The following is a 16,784-nucleotide window of genomic DNA, read 5'->3' on the forward strand; positions in this document are numbered from 1 at the left end:
AGCACCGGGAATAGGGAACGGAGCACCGTGGGACTGGATGGGCTTTGAAGTCCCCTCCAAACCAAATCCCTCTGTCACTCTATGATATAACACAAAATGTAGAATCTGGAATTTAAAAACATGGATCACAAAACCATCTGAGTGCTTTACTGAGTGTACTGCCAAACTGTATTTAATACATCATCTTTTTAACACCAATGAACTTTCTAAGATCACATCCTAGATGGACTTCTGAACAGTCTGGATGAAAAAATCCCTACCATTCCAAATTAACTCCTTCACTGGAGAACACAGGAAGGGCTTGAGTGCAAAGATGTCACCAAACAAGGTCTCCCTGACCATAGAGCCCATTTAGGACCTGCAAAACCACTTACCAGGGCCCTACTTTGCTCTGTACACCACAGCCCGTGAGTCACCCCATCTAAAGCTCTTGAACCTTTTCAATTCCATCCCTGAATGTACATTAGAAAAGAAAAATCAAACCCAAGCTGCGGCTCTGCTAAGAGCAGGTGGAAAGAGCAGTGCATTCCTGTTCCCTGGTACAAGTTCTGTAGAGGCAGAGCTGACAAACAGCACTGCAAGGTTTTATCTCAGTGCACAGCAAAGCAGGGATGGTGCACACAGCGTTCCCACCTGGGCAGGTAATGCTGCAACAAGAGTGAATCTCAATTTAACCAGACACGTTTCAGCCAGCACTGCAGAAGCCAGCAGCTGCCCACCCCCGCTGTGTCACCGCCGAAACAGCCAGGAGGTGAGAATGACAGAGGATTTGGGGTTGGAAAGGGCCTTTAAAGGTCACTGTCCAACGCCCTGTCAGGAGCGGGGACACCCCAGGTTCCAGCAGGTTGCTCGGAGCCTGGTCCAGCCTGTCACTGAATGTTTCCACCACCTCCCTGAGCAATTTGTTCCGATGTTTTAACACCCTCATGGTAAACATTTCTTACACTTAACCGAAACCGATCCTGCTCCAGTTTAGAACCATTATCCCCAGTCCTAGCGCAACAGGTGCCGCTAAGAACTCTGTCCTTATTTTTACTAGATACTCTTTTTAGGCACCGGGAGGGACTTTAGGGTCCCCGGGAGCTTCTCCAGGCTGATCATCCCAATCCCCGCAGCCTTCCCTCGGAGCAGAGCCGCTCCACCCCTCCAACTCTGCCCGCTCCAACAGGTCCGTCCTTCCCGGGAATGCCCGGCCGCGCTCCGGACCCGCAGCTCCCGATCCCCGCACGGCCCGGGCCGGCCGGCCGGGCGGCGGGATGTCCCGGAGCAGCCCCGCGCTCAGCTCACCTTGCTGCACGTCGCCGTTGGCGCCGCCGGGCACGGGCACGGTGAGCTGGCGCTCGGGCTCGGGCAGGCAGCGGCGGCAGAAGGAGTGCAGGCAGGGCAGCAGCTTGGGCTCGGCCTCCCGCCGGCTCTGCAGGCTCTGCGCGCACACCGCGCACGTGTCCAGCAGCGAGAACGGCCCCGGCGCCGCGGGCGTCAGCGGCGGCACCGGGCTGGGGCCGGGCCCCGCCGCCGCACCGGGCCCCTGGAGGCGGGGCTTTGGGTCCAGGGGTGGGAGCCTATTGGGCGGTGGTGGCGGGAGGGGCGTAGCCACGCCCCTCGGGAACGCCCACGGGAACGGAGCACCGGGAATAGGGAACGGGGAACCGGGAATAGGGAATGACGTACCGGGAATAGCGCACCGGGCTGGGAATAACGCACTGGGCTGGGGAATACCCGATCAGGAGGGGGAATACCGCACCGGGCTGGGGAATAACGCACCGGGAGGGGGAATAACGCACGGGGAACAGCGCACCGGGAGGGGGAATAACGCACTGCGCTGGGGAATACCCCACCGGGAGGGGGAATACCGCACCGGGCTGGGGAATAACCGTTCTGGACGGGAAATGACACACACGGGCTGGGAAATAACCCACGGGGGAGGGGAATAACCCACCGGGACGGGGAATAACGCGTGACGAGGGGGAATACCCAGCGGGCTGGGGAATAACCCACCGGGACCGGGAATATCCATGGGGAATCCCATTGGGATGGGAAATAACCCACTGGGCTGGGGAATAACACCCCGGGAAGGGGAATAACCCATGGGAACCGGGAATAATGCACTGAGCTGGGGGAATGGGGCACTGGGATAGGGAATAACTCATTGGGATGGGAAATAACCCACTGGGCTGGGGAATAACACCCCGGGAAGGGGAATAACCCATGGGAACCGAGAATAATGCACCGGGGTGGGGGAATGGGGCACTGGGATAGGGAATAACCCATTGGGATAGGGAACAAAGCACTGGGATGGGGAACACCCATGGGGAAGGGGTATAGGGCACTGGGATGGAGGATGATGGACCGGGATGGGGAACAGGGCACCAAGACAGGAAACAGCAGAGCTGGATTGAGAATATCCCACTGGGATGGTGAAGAGAGCAGCAGGATGGGGACCAGCACAGGGAAAAGGGCACTGGGACAGGGAGCAGTGCATCGGGATGGGAGTCAGAGCATGGGGACAGGGCAGCGGGAGCAGGAAGAGCAGGAGTTGTGCCCTGGGATGAGGAACAGGGCAGGGGGTGGCACGGGGCAGCAGCGCTCTGGCCACAGAGAGAAACACACAGCTTTCCCAGGCCTCGCTGGGGAAGGCTGTGAGGAGATCAGAGAAAAGAATGAGCAGCAATTCTCATCTTCACTTGCTGCACCTGGTATTGTGAACATGCCAGGTTTGTTTACCAAAGGGTGGTTTCTTAATTAGCCAATCAGGATGGTGTTTGGACAGGAGGACCAATTAGGTCAACCTGAATCATAAATATACAATATTTGTATATTACATTTGTATATTATCTGTCTAATAAAAGCAATGGTTTATTAATAATAATATAATTTAATAAAGAGATTGATCAGCCTTGTGAATCATGGATTCAATGCTAATTATGACCTGGCTGGGGCCTGCTGCAGTGACAGTGGCACCAGAGTCTCCGTGGGCACTGCACGGCCCCAGTGCTGCAGAGAGACAAATTCCAATTCCCCCCACTTCCCCTGCAGGGGATTCTCAGGGTCACCTGGCCCAGACATCTCCTCCAGAACTCCCAAGCTTTGGACATGAAGCAGAAACCAGAGAAATAGCAAAACAGGATTTATTAAAGGCATAGGGGAAAACACAACAACGTGAGCTCCTGCTTTAAATATGTAAAAAGTGAAACAATTCACAGTACATTTAATGGTGCCTGTGATACATTTAACAGAGTGTTTAGAGTCCACCCTACCTCCTCCTAGAATTTAAAACAAGGAAAAGAAAGGATGGAAACACCCTTTTACCACCTCACACAACTGCAACTAGAGGTGTCTACAGACACAGCATCTCCAAAGTGTCTGGTTTGTAGTTTTTAGCACATGCAGCACTAAGACAAGTCAGGATTAATTCACTGAAAGTCTTGCTGGATATTCTCCTTGTTTGCTTCCCCATGCTGCTGCTTGATTTGTGAAATTTCATTTTCCAGCTGCACAATGGTTCGTTCAATCTCGTAATTTTTACTGACAAGAGAGACCCACCTGGAAGGGAAAAGAAATAAAAAGAGCCTTTAGGTGTTATGTAACAGTCCTCTGGTTAAAAATCAAAGATAACCATTGCTCCAAAGCAAGCAGAAACACTAAATAAAGCAGCATTTTTCTTAACACAATAATCCTTAGTTGACATAAATGGCCATTGGAACAACCAAAGTGACAATGAGTAATTTTTAACTCTGTTAAATCTGAAGACATACAAAATTTAATGACTAAACTCATCCACCAACTGCCAATATTGAGATAAAGAAGAGTTAAGATAATTTAGGAAATTTGAAGCAGCTAATAAATACATCCTCTTCCCACCTGTTGATTCACTCAAGCTCAGCAAATACAATATGGAACCAAACTACAAATACTTTAAAACACCTCCTGCAAAACAGCAGTACCCTACAGCAGCACCAAAGGATCACTGAATGTCAAGTGGGAGAAGAATTTCAAGTGGATTTCAAGCAATGGAGAAACTGTGGAAGGGTTAACAGAGAAATGTCAATACTCACGTGGATTCCATCTCTCTCAGCTTAGCCCCAGCTGTGAGCTGCATGTTCTTCCTCTGCCAGTTCAGGTCCTGAATGTTTTTCCTGGGGAGAAAAAGATGTATTTTTATTTCCTCATTTCATTGGCATCTGCAGCACCTGTTGCTAATTTCCAAGTACACTCAATTCCTGGAAGTACTGCCAGAAAACATTTGTGCAGCCAGGACTGTAATGACAATATCCAGATGGATAAATCTCAGTACAGGGCTCACAGAGAACCCTGAGATAAATAAAAATAAAAGGCCAAACCGAACATCAGGGAAGATGTCCTTAGAGAGACAACTGATCAGTAGTGAAATGAAAGCATTGCTACATTTCAGGGAGGATTCCACAAATCCAGAGCAGAGGTTTAAACAAATCAAACACAGAACTTTGAGTAGAACAAACATGATGAATGTAACTGCCTGGGGAGGGCAGGGTCACATTTCTTTATTATTGTTTTTACTGGGTCTTTTTCCCCGTGACCATGGCAGCAGCCAGCACATACATCTTCCTCTGTATAGCCAGCGGGGAGAGAAAGGTTCCCTTCCAATTTCAGTACAAAAACATAAATAAGAATGACCCACCTCAATTTCTGAAGCTCTTTCTGGGCTTGTTCTATCATATGAACCAGGTGCCTGATGACAGAATGCAAGCAAAGCATTAAAAACACACAAAGGGTAAACTAGCCCCATTTCACCTGACATTTAATTTGTCAGAATTAAGGATCCAACAAGGCCCTGCAGCACCTTGGCCCAGCCAGCACATCCTTGACCTGCTTCCCTTCTCCTGAGCTCAGGAACCTTCTGCCTTCTCTCAGTTTGGAACTCCTTTGGCCTACTCTTTTATCTAAGGCTCAGCCAACCCTCCTCAAAAGCGGACATTAACATTATCTGAATTAGCCCCAGTGCTTCCTGCAGCCATACCCTACAACCTTTTCTTGGCTTTTGCAGCAGCTTTATTACAGCTCCAGGCTAAACCCAAGAACTGTAGTAACTCATCTTCATTTCCACTACTGAGTTATCCCTTCACAGGCTATCACCAGCCTTAATTAACACCCACGAGCACCAACAGTAACCCACAACATTCAAGATTGGGATGTATCAAAATACAAGCTGTTCCTTGGCCACAGAGACAGCTTTGAGATCACTCCTCTTTCACTCACAGGGATTCATCTATTCCAGGCTACATTCTAAAGATTCCCCCTGGATTTACACCCAATAAACACGCAGAAACTCAGCACAGAACTTGGTGCCCAGCAGAGCAGCCGAGGCCTTACTCGTTGTACACCTTCCAGGCGTTGCAGCCGTGCTGGGACATGAGCTCCAGGTTCTCGATGCGCACAGCCTGGTGCTCCAGCTGCGCCATGGAATTGTTCACACACTCCTGCCACGCCGTGATGTCGTTCTTCTGCCCGGAGGAGGGGGCGGGCAGCTCGTACCTGCAAAGGGCAGGGCTCACCCGAGGCACGGCTCACCCGGGGCACGGCTCAGCCGGGGCACGGCTCAGCCGGGGCACCGGGCACGGCTCACCCGGGGCACCGGGGGGCACGGCTCAGCCAGGGCACCGGGCACGGCTCAGCCAAGGCACGGCTCACCCGGGGCACCGGGCACGGCCCTGCCAGCCCCACTCACCTCTTCATACTGAGCAGCTCCAGGGGCTGCCGGGCCGCCAGGCGCTCGAACTCGTTCCGCATGATCTCGGTCTGCGGGAAAGGCAGCCGTGAGGGACAGGCGGGGACGGGGGGCCACACAAACGGGGTATGGTGGGGACAGGACACAAACGGGTAACGGGGGAGGGCCAGCGGGGTGGGGAGGGTCCGGCGGCGGGCACCGGGAGGGTTCGGGGGAAGGCCGGGGACAGGGAGGGTCTGTCCCAGCCGGGTTACGGGTGGGGACAAGCGGGCTGTGGGGCGCGGGAGCCCGGTGGGGGTGCGGGGCCGGGCTCTGGGAGCTGCCAGGCCGCCTCAGCTCACCTCGAAGGCGCTGTAGTCGTGCGCGGGCAGGTAGCTCAGGTAGTTCTTGGTGGGCCGGTACCGCCGCGTCTCCTCCTCCACCAGCGCCGCGGCCTAACGCACACGGGCCGTCAGGCAGGCAGGCAGCCCGCCCGCCGCCCCGGCCCCTCCCCGCCGCCGCCCCGGCCCCGCACGCACCGCCTCCCGCACGCCCGGCGCCTCGTAGCCCTGGTCGAAGTAGGGCAGCGCATCCACCACGACATCCCCGGCCACCAGCCCCGGGCCCGACATCTTGGCAGCGCGCACTGCGCGTGCGCACGCGCGTCACGCCCGGCGGCACCGCACGGGGATCGGGCGCAAAGCCCGCCCCCAGAGAGCAAACCCCGCCCCTCTGGGCCCAAGCCCCGCCCCTTCCCGGCCTGCCCAGGCCCCGCCCCTCCCGGTGACTCCAGCCCCGGTCCCGCCGCTCCCGGAGCCTTTCCAGGCCTGCCCCCGACCCTCCCGGTGCGATTCCGACCCTGACCCTTTCCCTCCCTGCCCGCTTCCGCCTCCCCTCCCGCTTCACTCCCGGAGTGACTCCAGCCCTGGCCCCGCCCCTCCCCGCAAGGCCACGCCCCCTTAAGGAACAGAGACACATGAAAGGTTGGATCGATGAGCTGTTATTGATCCATGGAACCGGTCATCGATCCATGAGCTGTTATCAGTCCACGGAACTGGTTATTAATCCATGAACTGTTATGGATCCATGGAACCAGTTATCAATCCATGGAACTCGTTATCAATCCATGAGCTGTTATCAGTCCATAGAACTGGTTATGGATCCATGAGCTGTTATTGATCCATGGGCTGTTATCGATCCATGGAATTCATTATCAATCCACGGAACTTGTTATCGATCCACAGGCTGTTATCGATCTATGGAACTGGTTATGGATCCTCATGCTGTTATCGATCCATGGAAGTGGTTACGGATCCACGAGCTGCTATCGATCCATGGAAGAGGTTACGGATCCACGAGCTGTTATCGATCCATGGAAGTGGTTATGGATCCTGGTGCCGGTTGTTCCCGCAGCACACGCGGAGCCCCCGGCCCGGCCCGGCTCTCCCGGGGCCCAGCCCGGTCCGGTCCAGGCAGGGTCCATGGTTCCCCCTCCCGCTGCTGTCCCGCAGCAGCGCCCGGTCACTTCTTCTGCAGGAATTTCATTTTACTGCCTGCAGAGAACAAACAGCATTAGGAGCTTTAGGTGAGGGTGGGCAGGCCCTGGCACAGGTGCCCAGAGCAGCTGGGGCTGCCCCTGGGTCCCTGGCAGTGCCCAAGGCCAGGCTGGACAGGGCTTGGAGCAGGCCTGGGACAGTGGGAGGCGTCCCTGTCTATGGCAGAACTGGTCCCTTCCCACCCAAATCCTTGTGGGATTCTGTGAGCTGGAGACACTCCAGGACTCATCAGGCTGAGGAGCTTAAGGTGGAAAGCCACACATGGGCACCTCTGCCAGCAGCCACAACTTCTGTCCCCTGGGCATGTCCAGGACCAAAGTTCAGAACAAGCACTCAGAGCAGCAACTCAACAAATTTTATCTAAAGATACAAAAGCTTAAAAAGAAAAGAAAAAGCTTACACAGTGTTCAGTGCCCCCTGAAGGAGTAAATGCAAACAAGGGAACCCAGGTGCAGAAGAAGAAGGAGCCTTCCTCTCCTTTGTAACAAATTAATTATTCAATAGCTACAATTAATTTTAAAAAAATTAACAATTAACAAAAGCAAGGGGTGTTCCTTTACCAAGACTGCGAAGGATTTTGTTCATTCCAGTTCGTTCCGTCTCTGGAATCCTCTCCAAATACTCCAAGGCACGGATCTCAAAAAGGCCTAAAGAAAAAAAAAATTAAAAATCACTCACCAAATGAGTTACTCCATCTTTTAGCATGTGGCATCATGATTAACCAGGCCAATAAAGGAAATCCTGTACGCAGTGTGTGTAAGCTGCAGGATCAAGGAGAAAGGAGATGCAGAAATTGTTTGCTTTATAAACTGAATTATTTTGAGTAATTACAAGGGCATGGGGCTATTCCATGTGACATAATTCCAACAGCAGAGGCAGGTGGCATCATACTTTGAGAGGGAGTCTGTGGAGCAGACTTGAAACCAGAAGGTGATGCCAAAATAAGAAATGAAAGGGTGATGCCACTGATGCCTCAGGTTTAGCTTTTCTATTTTTCAGATTCTGTGCTGCTTTAGTGTGTGGGTCTGGGCTTCATATCAGGGCATGCTGAGCTCTCTGCACAGAGCAAGGAGACAAAACAATTCCTGCTCTTGCTGGGGACCAAGGACAAATGATCCAGATCTCAGGCCCAAGAGCACAAACAACATGGGCTGAAGAGAGAAAAACAAGAAGGATGGGACTGCATAACCTAAAGCTATAACTGGACAATGAACTCCAACATGCAAATGGACCAGAACTTATAAAATGTGAGACCCTGTGTCCCTCCATGTACAGAACAAGATCTGCCTACCACTATGATGAGAATTGTAACAGTAATTAATGCTTTGGAACGCTGCAAAAAAGGTTTTAGCGAGTTTGTTTTTATCCCAGCTGGCTCCAGCAATGGCATTGAAACAATTAGATCAGTTAGATGTTGTTAGAACTCTAATCACAGTTCTGCTGTCTCTGAGGCCTCCCTTTTACAACTTCCCCAAAACCCTCTAATGTGGTAATTACACATCCTCTGAACAGAGAGAGACACAACTCTCTCCCAGGATTTTCCTGGGAAGCTGTGAGAAAACTCAGAGAAAAGAATAAGAAACAATTCTTATCTCCACTTGCTGCACCTGTTGTTGTGCACATGTGGAATGTGTTATGGAGATTTATTTACCAAAGGGTGATTCCTTAATTGGACACTGGTGATGGTGTTTTGGCTCCATCGTGTCTAGCAAGGGTGATGGGTTTTTTCTGAAGAGTATAGTATAATAAAACAATTGATTAGCCTTCTGCAATCGTGGAGTCAATACTAATTATCACCCAGCAGGGACCACTGCTACAATACTCTAATTTTAGATATTGCCACACCCATGATCAGTTGTCCATTTTTGTGACCATTTTGGGTTCACCTGGGTTGTAGCCCTGGCCAGGCTCCTGTGCTGCTCAAGGTGCATCCATTGAGGAGATCCTTTTAATAAATCTCTATTTTGTTCTTTAACTCTGTCTAGCTGTGGCTGCAGGCCCCCAGCTGGGTAATAATTAGCATTGACTCCATGATTGAAGAAGACTGATCAATTGCTTCATTCCTCTATACTAAATTATACTATATTTATTGTGAAAAATGTTAATCATTTGTTTTTAGAATTTTAAAAGCTTAATAGTAATAAAATGGTTATAAAAATAGTAATATAATTAGAGTAATAAAAATTTGGACAATTAGGATTTAGGACAATACAAGACAATGAAAAACAAGAGTTACAGACAGTCCAGGTACCTCTTTCTGGGCAAAATAAGCCCAAAAAAGGACCACGTTAACAGAGGATTAACCCTTAAAAGCAACAGCCTGTTGCATATTCATACACCTCATACATGATGCATAAATTCCATTCAAGCAAAGGATTCTGTCTGGTCAGTGTCAGCTTCTTCCTCTGAATCCTGACGGCATCTTCAGGGCTGAGCGAGGTGGGAAGAACTCAATAAGAGAGCAAGAAATTCTTTTTCTGAAAGATTTAGGTGTCCTGTGGCTGCTGTCTCAGTGTGAGTTTTTTCTGAAAGTATCTTACAGAGCATAGTTTCTATTTTAACATTATGTTATAACCTAAAACTATATTTAACACACTACTTAAGAAAATTAATACAGCATAATTTTCTAACATAACACATATAATATTCCTTTTAATATTAGCGAAAAGCCAATCATAAAATATGCATTTTCCACATTTATTAAGAAGCTCATAACCCTTACTGACCATCCAATACAGCTTTGACCTAATTAGTCAATCCCTCCAAACACCATCCAATGTCCAATTAAGAGATCACCCTTGGGTAAACAAATCTCCATAATACATTCCACATGTGCACAACAGGGTGCAGCAAGTAGAAATAAGAACTGTTTCTCATTCTCTTCTCTGAGCTTTCTCACAGTTTCCCAGGATAATCCTGGGAGAGAGCTGTCTCTCTCTGTCCAGAGGATCTGTGATTACCACCTCCAGCCTCTTGCAGGTGAGGCTGCACAAGGCATCACCTTTGGCCAGGCTCTTGCTGAGCTCCCAGTCAGCAAGCTCATAACCCTTACTGACTGTCTGTTACTGGTTTGACCGAACTGGTCAATCAATTCTGAGCTTGTAACCCTTACTGACTGTCTGATACAGCTTTGACTTAATTGGTCAGTCAATCCAAACACCATCACCAGTGTCCAATTAAGATGCCACCCTTTAGTAAACAAACATAACACATTCCACATGTGCACAACAGGGTGCAGCAAATGGAAATAAGAACTGTGTCTCAATCTTTTCTCTACACTTTTCACAACTTCCCAGGAAAACCCCGGGAGAGAGCTGTCTCTCTCTGTCCAGAGGACCTGTGAATACCACCTCCAGCCTCTTGCAGGGGAGGCTTCACAAGGCATCACCTTTGGCCAGGCTCTTGCTGAGCTTCCCGTCAGCAAGCTTGTAACCCTTACTGACTGTCTGATACAGCTCTGACCTAACTGGTCAATCAATCCAAAGCTTGGAACTCTTAGTGACCATCGTATAGAGCTTTGACTTAATTGGTCAGTCAACCCAAACACCATCACCAGTGTCCAATTAAGATACCACCCTTTGGTAAACAAATCTCCATGACACATTCCACATGTGCACAACAACAGGGCGCAGCAAGTGGAGATCAAAACTGTTTCTTATTCTTTTCTCTACACTTTTCACAGCTTCCCAGGAAAACCCTGGGAGAGCTATGTCTTTCTTTATTCATAGGATGTGTGATTACCACCTCCAGCCTCTTGCAGGTGAGGCTGCACAAGGAAGGCATCACCTTTGGCCAGGCTCTTGCTGAGCTCGCGGTCCTGGATGAAGCCGGCGAACATCTGTGTCTCCATGAAGCAGTGCAGGAAGTGGCGCACGGTGCGCGAGCCGTGGGACTTGCGGAAGGGCTCGCGCTGGAACACGCGCTGGCCCTGCTCCGTCACGCTCATGTGCAGCGAGTAGTGCCCCACGATCTCCACGAAGAACTGCACAAAAGCCTCCGAGACCAGCGAGTTCAGGCTCGTGTCACCTGTGGGGAGGACATTTGGCGCTTTGGTCGTTGCTCTCTAGGGGTTTCTCTGGCTCTGGACTGAAGGCACTGGAGATGACACTTCACATTCGGACTCAGGTGTTATTGTTTCTTATCACTAAAAACAGTCTCACTACTGTAAGTTCTGCAGCTTTTTATTAGAAGGCACAAAATGGCCAAAAGTCTCTTGTTACAAGGTCTTTTAACGCTAAACCATCCAATTAAGAACTGATACCTAGATTATTTTCCCTGTCAAACACCAGGCACGTAATGAGCTCATAACAGCCTAAGTTTAATTCTCCTCAAGAATTAGGCAAACTACAGAAGACAAACTCTCTGCAAAACAAACTTTGTTTTTATGGAATTACATCATTTGCTGGTGCCATTCTCTCAAGCCCCTCGGAGTTTTTTAAGTTTCTCACGCTCCCTTATCTGATGAATCATGTATAAAGCAGTTCAACTTTGAAAATGATTGGCCAGATTATCCTCTAAAATACAGAAATTTGCTACATTCTCTGAGAAAAATATTGTCTCTGCCACTTAGAAAAATAGAATAAAATTCAAAGCACAACTGGATACAACAAAATTCAAAGCACAAAGGAACTGATGCTGTTGGCCCAAAGGAAACTACAGTTCTGCACACATTAATTGTGTAAAGAGGAACTGTCAGAACACCAACCTTCTCACACATTCACAAGATGTTCTCAGCAAGATCACAGGGAAACAGCTAAAATGTCACTTCTTAGTGTTTATTTCAATTTGCTCATTTTTACCAACTCCATGGTAGAGATCTGCTAATGGGAAAACATTTTTCCACACAACCTTTTCCACAGAAAGTACCTTGTGTGTCACTCTGCTCGTGTGACAGGATTTCACTCCGTTCTTCCAGGATTTGCACAAGTGCAGCCTGCAGTTTATGGGGAAGGATCTCATCCTCATCTGATACCTGCAGACACAAAGAGCCAAGGAAGGACTTTTGTGTTATTCCCATCAGCAGGAGAACCAGGGGGTAGATTAGAAATATCCATAACATGCCTAAAGCAGTTAGAGGGGAGTTATTCTGTGATGTATCTTAAGGGAGACAATATATTTATCTTGCAACCACAGAAATTAAACACATTTGCTCAGCATGCCCCAAGTAGATTTTATTAGAGTCACACACACAACTGGCCACCACACAGACTCAGGCTTATTTCACCAGTAAAACACACAAAACCAGTAAAAGTCTGTTGAGAAAATATGACAGGTTTCAATAATATGGTTTAAAAAAATCCCCCATTTCTTTAATACCTTTCTCCAGTTGCAGGCTGCAATGCAAAACAGAACAGTGAGGCAAGGAAAAGGAGAAGCAAATATCCTGAGCTAGTAATAAAATCCCCAGCATTTTTATACTAATTGTCTGGGGATGCAGAAGCACTTTTGGGGAAGTTCAGCAGAGAACCAAGTGAACTGTGATAATTTGTTCCCTAGACTGTCACTCCTGGGAAAAACAAGAACCCAAACCAACAAACACCCCCCAGCTGGATGAGAGAGGAGAAAGTGCTGTACAGAACAGGGAGAGACAGACAAAAACAGCAGAGAATCTTAGAGACCCCCTTCACATAAGAAACCAAGTAACAGTTTTTAAACGCAGTTCAGACAAGCAGTATCTTTGGCTTTACAGAGCTCTCCACCTCATGCAACATGGATTTGTAAGCCTGTTCCCTTCTCTGTCTGTTCAAAAGGATTACAAGGTATTTCTTCAGCCACTGGAGTCTCCATACGAACACCAGCTTCTTCTGAATTATTTTTATTATTTTTTTTCATCAATGCCTTTTCCTGGCATAAACCCACAAGTTACTTGTACTGTTATTTCACTCACCTCTTGCAAGAACTTGTCAGCACAAAGATCAACAATCAGAACCTGGGGAGACACAGAAAACACACTGACTCATAACCAGGTATGTTGCTGTATTAAAAAACCAGATTTTTAATTTGTTTTTTAGATGTGGGATGTTTTTTAAATAGGCTGTCACACATAAACCACAAGTTTTTTATGGGTGCAGCCTGTCTCTGAGAACAGTGAATATTATTATTTTTGATAATGCTGGAACATCCTGACATTTATCTGGCAAATTCACCAAGCGGCTGAGAGAACTTTGAGAGTTTATACTCAGACAGAATCCAGAGATTATTCCAGAGAGGTCAGCTTCATCTCACTGACACTGTCTGTGTCTCACATATCCTCACCTCCTCTATGGGCAGGTCCCAGAGCTGTGGCAGGGAGCAGGAGAGGATGCCAATGAGGAATGGGGTCGGAGAGCACACGATGTCGATCATGGAAGCTGGCAGGACAGGGATGTAGGTGTGCTGCCAGGTGAAGGGGTAAAGTGTTGCCACTGCAGCGTGCCCACATTTAGACAGAGTGCTGGAGAGGTGGGAGAAGCACAGGGAGGGTGGTCAGGGTCTCCTTCAGGGCAGGTGTCACTCGTGTACAGTCTGTGCATCAGCAGAGGCCCCATGCACCCACTTCTGAACTCAGTTATGGGGAGCTAAAACCACCATCAAGCCAGGCTGAAGAGGCAAAAAGGAATCATTCCCTTATCTCCTCTAGTGTAAACAGCATACTCCCAATTCTAGGCATGCACATGCTGTGTGGGGAGTGCAGGAAGTTTTCAAATGGAACTAACTGCAAAACTAGACAAGCTTGGACATGGGGCAGGTCCAAACGCAGAAGAAACAACAACATCCAGTGACAGCCTCCCTCAGCAAGAGCTACTCAGACTCATCTCTTACCTTAAGTTGTCAGCCACAAAGATGACCCTCCTTTCCAGCAGGAGGGAGGCAAACACCCGGATGGTGTGGGACACACTCAGACACTGCAAGAGGCACTCAAAGTCAACGTGCTCCAGCCTGGAGTCCAAGGGGCGGCACAGCTCCATCACCTGGGAGCACACAGGCAGGGAGAGCTGGGGGAGCAGCCCAGAGCAGGACCTCAGCCTGAGGCACAGCTCAGCAGCTCCTCCTGAGGGGCAGGACCAGGGAAAGTACCCAGGGAAGGGCTGGAGCTGTGCCAGGGGAGTTTAGGTTGGGTATCAGGGAAAGGTTCTTTGCCCAGAGGGTGCTGGGCACTGCCCAGGCTCCCTGGGGAATGGGCACAACCCCGAGGCTGCCAGAGCTCCAGGAGTGTTTGGACAGCACTCCAGGGATGGGATTGTTGGGGTGCCAGGGGTTGGACTCAATGATCCTTGTGGGTCCCTTCCAGCTCAGGATATTTTCTGAATCCATGATTCTAAATGGAATCCCATGACCCAGACAGCTGGCATGGGGCAGCACAGAAGAGTGCCCCAGAAGCTCTTCATTAAGAAGCAGGGAATCACTTCCATGGCAGATGATTCCACAGCAAACACATCTCTGGGACAGCCTCCCTTCCAACTCCAGGATGTTTTCTTCACACTAATTATTTCCAGGTATAGTAAAGCAAGGCAACCCCGACGAAGGGGAGAAAGCTCCATTGATGTCAGAAGGCTAATTAATTACTTTATTATACTATATTATTCTACATGATATTACACTACATCTAAACTGAATCTGCACACACACTCAACTGAACAGAATCTCGTGACTGTCAGCCAACAGTCCCGACACACACACCTGGATTCAACTGGTCAGTGAATCAAAACACACCAGAATCCAATCACCAACTCCCTTCAGGTAAACAATCTTCCACAATGCATTCCACTTGTGAACAACACAGGAGCAGTAAATGAGATAAGAATTGTTTTTTCATTCTCTGAGTTTCAGAGAAATACCCTTGGGAAGTTGTGCCTTGCTTTTCTCTGTGAAGAGAAATGCGGCCACATCCAGGCACCACTGTGCAGTTTGCAAAGAGCCCCTGTGCCCTGTCAGAGACCCCAGAGAGAGCAGGCAGCTCCCCCCGAGCTGTGTTACCTCGTCTCCTGCTCCTGGCAGGAAGCTCCTGACGGTGATGGTGCGGCCCGGGGCGGGGAACGGCGCCTCCATCACGCTGCGCATGAAGGGGTGCACCAGGGCTGGGGACATCTCCCTCCTCTTCTCCACCTCATCCAGGATCTGCAGGGCAACACACAGAGCCTTGGGTCACAGGGGAGAATCCATCAGAGCGTTCCCATGGAGAAGGCTCCAGCACAGACCCACTGCCCTCTCCCACCTCGCCTGGGACCCCTGTGAAATTCATCTCAAACCTCTGAACAGTCAAACAGGAACAGCTTCCTGTGAGCACAGCTCTCCAGTCTCTGCTACTGGAAGGAAATACCTTGATGTAGTCATCAAATTCTCATTTAGAGGAGTTAGGAGGAGGAACAGCCATCCCCCTCACTAAGAAACCTCCCTGAAATGCTGTTCTAGAAACTCTGTGCTCCAACAAACAGAACCATCTTCCATCAAAGCCTGTCCCTGTATTCTGCTGCAATAACTGCCCTTTATCTGCAGCAGCTTTCCCCAGTCCTCACCTCCTTGTGGTGCTGCAAAAAACCAGGGGAGATCCAGCCCTGTCCCAAGCTGATTTTCCATTTCCAAGTCACAGAAGAGGAGGATGAAGGGGCACCCTCAGTAACAGCAGGTATTAGAGGATGAAGAGGCACCCTCAGTAACAACACGTATCAGAAGGCCCTTCCTGGCAGTAATTGCTGAAGGATTTGTGTCTTGGCTGACAAGGTTCAGCACCAGGATTATATTTCCCTGCTCAAAGCAAAGACAGAGAGGAAGCACCACTCTGCTGGGATGAGCTGCAATCACTAAGCCTGACAGAAGCACACAGTCACTCAGTGGAGCCTGCAGGCTGGCAGGGCTCAGAACAGGCTGTGCCAGCTCACCTTGGAGAAGAGGTTGAAGCAGCCCAGGCGGCTCACGATGCAGTACACCTCGGGCAGGCGCTTCCCTTTCCCTTCTGGCTGAAAGGCAACAGCAACAGCTCTGCTGAGAACAGGGGGGCAAGGATCAACCCAGCACCCACACTGCAGCTGATTGCAGAATTCCATCTGCTGCAGCCCTTCCTAAATTTATGACTATGAAGGTTCTCAAGGAACACCCAGTTCCAGGAGCTGGGTCATGCCCAGAGCCCACTTCCCTATTTCTGGGCACCATCATGACCCTTCCCTCTGCAACCCAAGGGCTGGCACCACCACAGCAGCACAGGATGGGTAACCCGTGTGGGAAAGCAGCCCTGAGTCACGTCCTGACAGTGCCCAGACAGTGCTTCCTGTGCCCCCAGCCCTCCCAGAGATGCTCACCAGGAGCTTCCTGCAGTACCCGAACCAGCGGCTGCCGTCCTCCCCCGTCAGCACGAAGGAAAAGGTTTCACTGGGAACAAGGAGAGGCAGGGTTACATTCACCACACAGCCCAGGGGACAGACTGACAAAGCACACAGACTCCTTCTGGTCATGCTGACAAGGGCCAAGGCATGATTTGGGATCTGTTCAGGGTAAAAACCTGCACCCCATGAGTTTTTCCATCTCTCCTACTTCCCAGCTGCTCCTCACTGAGCTTTTCCATCTCTCCT

General features: G+C 49.8%; 3 protein-coding genes across 3 annotated transcripts in view; all 3 read right to left on the reverse strand.

Annotated features, from left to right (window-relative positions):
• The window catches only part of TRIM33 (tripartite motif containing 33), a 43,142-nt gene extending 41,125 nt beyond the window's left edge, over positions 1 to 2,017 (reverse strand). Inside the window, exons 1-3 of the mRNA XM_039699383.1 lie at positions 1,999 to 2,017; positions 1,672 to 1,708; positions 1,288 to 1,562 (exon numbers count right to left, since the gene is read on the reverse strand). Coding sequence (XP_039555317.1) covers positions 1,288 to 1,562; positions 1,672 to 1,708; positions 1,999 to 2,017 — 331 coding nt within the window. The remainder of the gene's footprint in view (positions 1 to 1,287; positions 1,563 to 1,671; positions 1,709 to 1,998) is intronic.
• A 1,093-nt stretch (positions 2,018 to 3,110) lies between these two features.
• Positions 3,111 to 6,384, reverse strand: BCAS2 (BCAS2 pre-mRNA processing factor). Its single transcript, XM_039699392.1, has 7 exons — positions 6,223 to 6,384; positions 6,046 to 6,138; positions 5,705 to 5,775; positions 5,350 to 5,511; positions 4,658 to 4,708; positions 4,056 to 4,136; positions 3,111 to 3,543 (listed from the first exon to the last, which is right to left on the reverse strand). Exons 1-7 carry the CDS (start codon positions 6,313 to 6,315, stop codon positions 3,414 to 3,416), a joined length of 681 nt encoding a protein of 226 aa, XP_039555326.1. The 5' UTR covers positions 6,316 to 6,384; the 3' UTR covers positions 3,111 to 3,413.
• A 266-nt stretch (positions 6,385 to 6,650) lies between these two features.
• DENND2C (DENN domain containing 2C) overlaps positions 6,651 to 16,784 on the reverse strand; it is a 28,124-nt gene continuing 17,990 nt past the window's right edge. Inside the window, 10 exon segments of the mRNA XM_039699389.1 lie at positions 6,651 to 7,236; positions 7,800 to 7,886; positions 11,026 to 11,265; positions 12,106 to 12,211; positions 13,127 to 13,168; positions 13,495 to 13,672; positions 14,041 to 14,189; positions 15,196 to 15,336; positions 16,098 to 16,175; positions 16,515 to 16,584. Coding sequence (XP_039555323.1) covers positions 7,205 to 7,236; positions 7,800 to 7,886; positions 11,026 to 11,265; positions 12,106 to 12,211; positions 13,127 to 13,168; positions 13,495 to 13,672; positions 14,041 to 14,189; positions 15,196 to 15,336; positions 16,098 to 16,175; positions 16,515 to 16,584 — 1,123 coding nt within the window. The 3' untranslated portion in view covers positions 6,651 to 7,204.

This window comes from Passer montanus, unplaced genomic scaffold (genome assembly GCF_014805655.1).
Source record: "Passer montanus isolate IOZ18808 unplaced genomic scaffold, ASM1480565v1 scaffold132, whole genome shotgun sequence".
NCBI lineage: Eukaryota > Metazoa > Chordata > Aves > Passeriformes > Passeridae > Passer > Passer montanus.